Source organism: Eimeria tenella, genomic scaffold (genome assembly GCF_000499545.2).
Source record: "Eimeria tenella Houghton genomic scaffold, Eth_scaff4148, whole genome shotgun sequence".
Classification (NCBI taxonomy): Eukaryota; Apicomplexa; class Conoidasida; order Eucoccidiorida; family Eimeriidae; genus Eimeria; species Eimeria tenella.
In genome coordinates this window covers 1-1321 of record NW_013545063.1, presented here as the reverse complement: position 1 = coordinate 1321, position 1321 = coordinate 1, and the positions used below count along the sequence as shown (strand labels likewise).

The 1321-nt window shown below is 67.9% G+C and overlaps 1 protein-coding gene across 1 annotated transcript; it reads left to right on the top strand.

Moving 5' to 3' along the window:
* Nucleotides 1-95: 95 nt before the first annotated feature.
* On the top strand, nucleotides 96-1229 carry ETH_00043015 (uncharacterized protein; the record flags this gene model as incomplete). The annotated part of the gene is made up of 2 exons (XM_013379904.1): nucleotides 96-1127; nucleotides 1174-1229. Coding segments are annotated over 2 exons (1088 nt in total), but the record flags the coding sequence as incomplete, so codon positions are not given.
* Between the last annotated feature and the right edge of the window lie 92 nt (nucleotides 1230-1321).

Here is a 1321-nt window from a genome sequence, read left to right as displayed (position 1 = left end):
TGCTGCTGCTGCTGCAGTGGGGGCCCCTTCCGGTGTCAGGGGGGCCCCCGGGGGCCCCCCTGGCCCCGCAGGGAGCGTGGGGGGCCCCCCTGAAGAGGCCAAGAGGGGGGCCCCTGGAGGCCCGGGAGGCCCCCCTGAGGGCACGGGGGGGGCCCCTGAGGATTCTAAAAGGGTACCAAAAGAGGAAGCTGCTGCTGAGCTGCAGCAAATCTCCAGAGGGGAAGAGGGGCCCCAGAAGGAGGGGGCCCCCACAGCTGGAGGCCCCAGGGAGGGGGCCCAAGGGGCCCCCCGAGCTGGGGGCTTCAGTACCCCTCTGGGGGCCCCGGGGGCCCCCACAGCTTGGGCCTCTAGGGAGGGGGCCCTAGGGGCCCCCATAGAGAAAGGGGCCCCACAAGAAGAGGGAGCCCCTGGGGATGAAGGGGCCCCCAAAGAGAAAGAGAAAGGGGCCCCTGAGGAGGAGGGGGCCCCCAAACAGAAGGGGGCCCCTAAAGAAGGGGCTCCTAAAGAAGAAGGGGCCCCCAAAGAAGAAGGGGCCCCCAAAGAAGAAGGGGCCCTCAAAGAAGAAGGGGCCCCCAAGGAAGAAGGGGCCCCCAAAGAAGAAGGGGCCCCCAAAGAAGGGGCCCTTAGGGAAGAAGGGGCCCTTGAGGATGAAGGGGGGCCCCCCGAGGCCCCTGAAGAGAAGGGAGCCCCTGAAGCGAAGGGGGCCCCTAAGGAAAGACCCTTTGATGATGGGGCCCCCTTGGGGGCCCCCCTTGAAGAACAGGGGCCCCCGCCTGCAGCAGCAGGGGGGCCCCCTGAGGGCTTGGGGGCCCCCAGAGGAGCAGCTGGGCCTAAGAATGGTGCTGCTGCAGCAGCAAAAGAAGCCCATAAGGGAGCAGCAGCAAACCAAAGGGCCCCCGGGGAGAGGGGGGCCCCCTTGGGGGCCCCCAAGAGGAGTGGGGGAGGCCCAGAGGAGGCCCCCAAGAGCAGCAGCAGGCCGGCAGCTGAGGCCCTGAAGAAGCGGGGGGCCCCCGCAGCAGCAGCAGCAGCAGCACCTGCTGCTGCTGCAGCAGCGCCAACTCGAGCCAGTCTCTTGAAGCAGCAACACAGCAGAGGCAAAGAGGCCCCACAAACTTTGCTACTAAGGGGTGGGTCCAGCAGGGGGGCCCCACTTAGGGGGGGTTTAGCTGGCAGCAAAGAGTTCCACAGCAGCAGCTCAGGGGCCCCTGTACAGAAGCGCCACTCAGTAGAGCAAAGAGGGGGCACAGCAGCAGCAGCACCACCTGCAGCAGCAGCAGCGCCAGCAGCAGCAGCAGCACCAGCAGCAGCAGCAGCGCCAGCA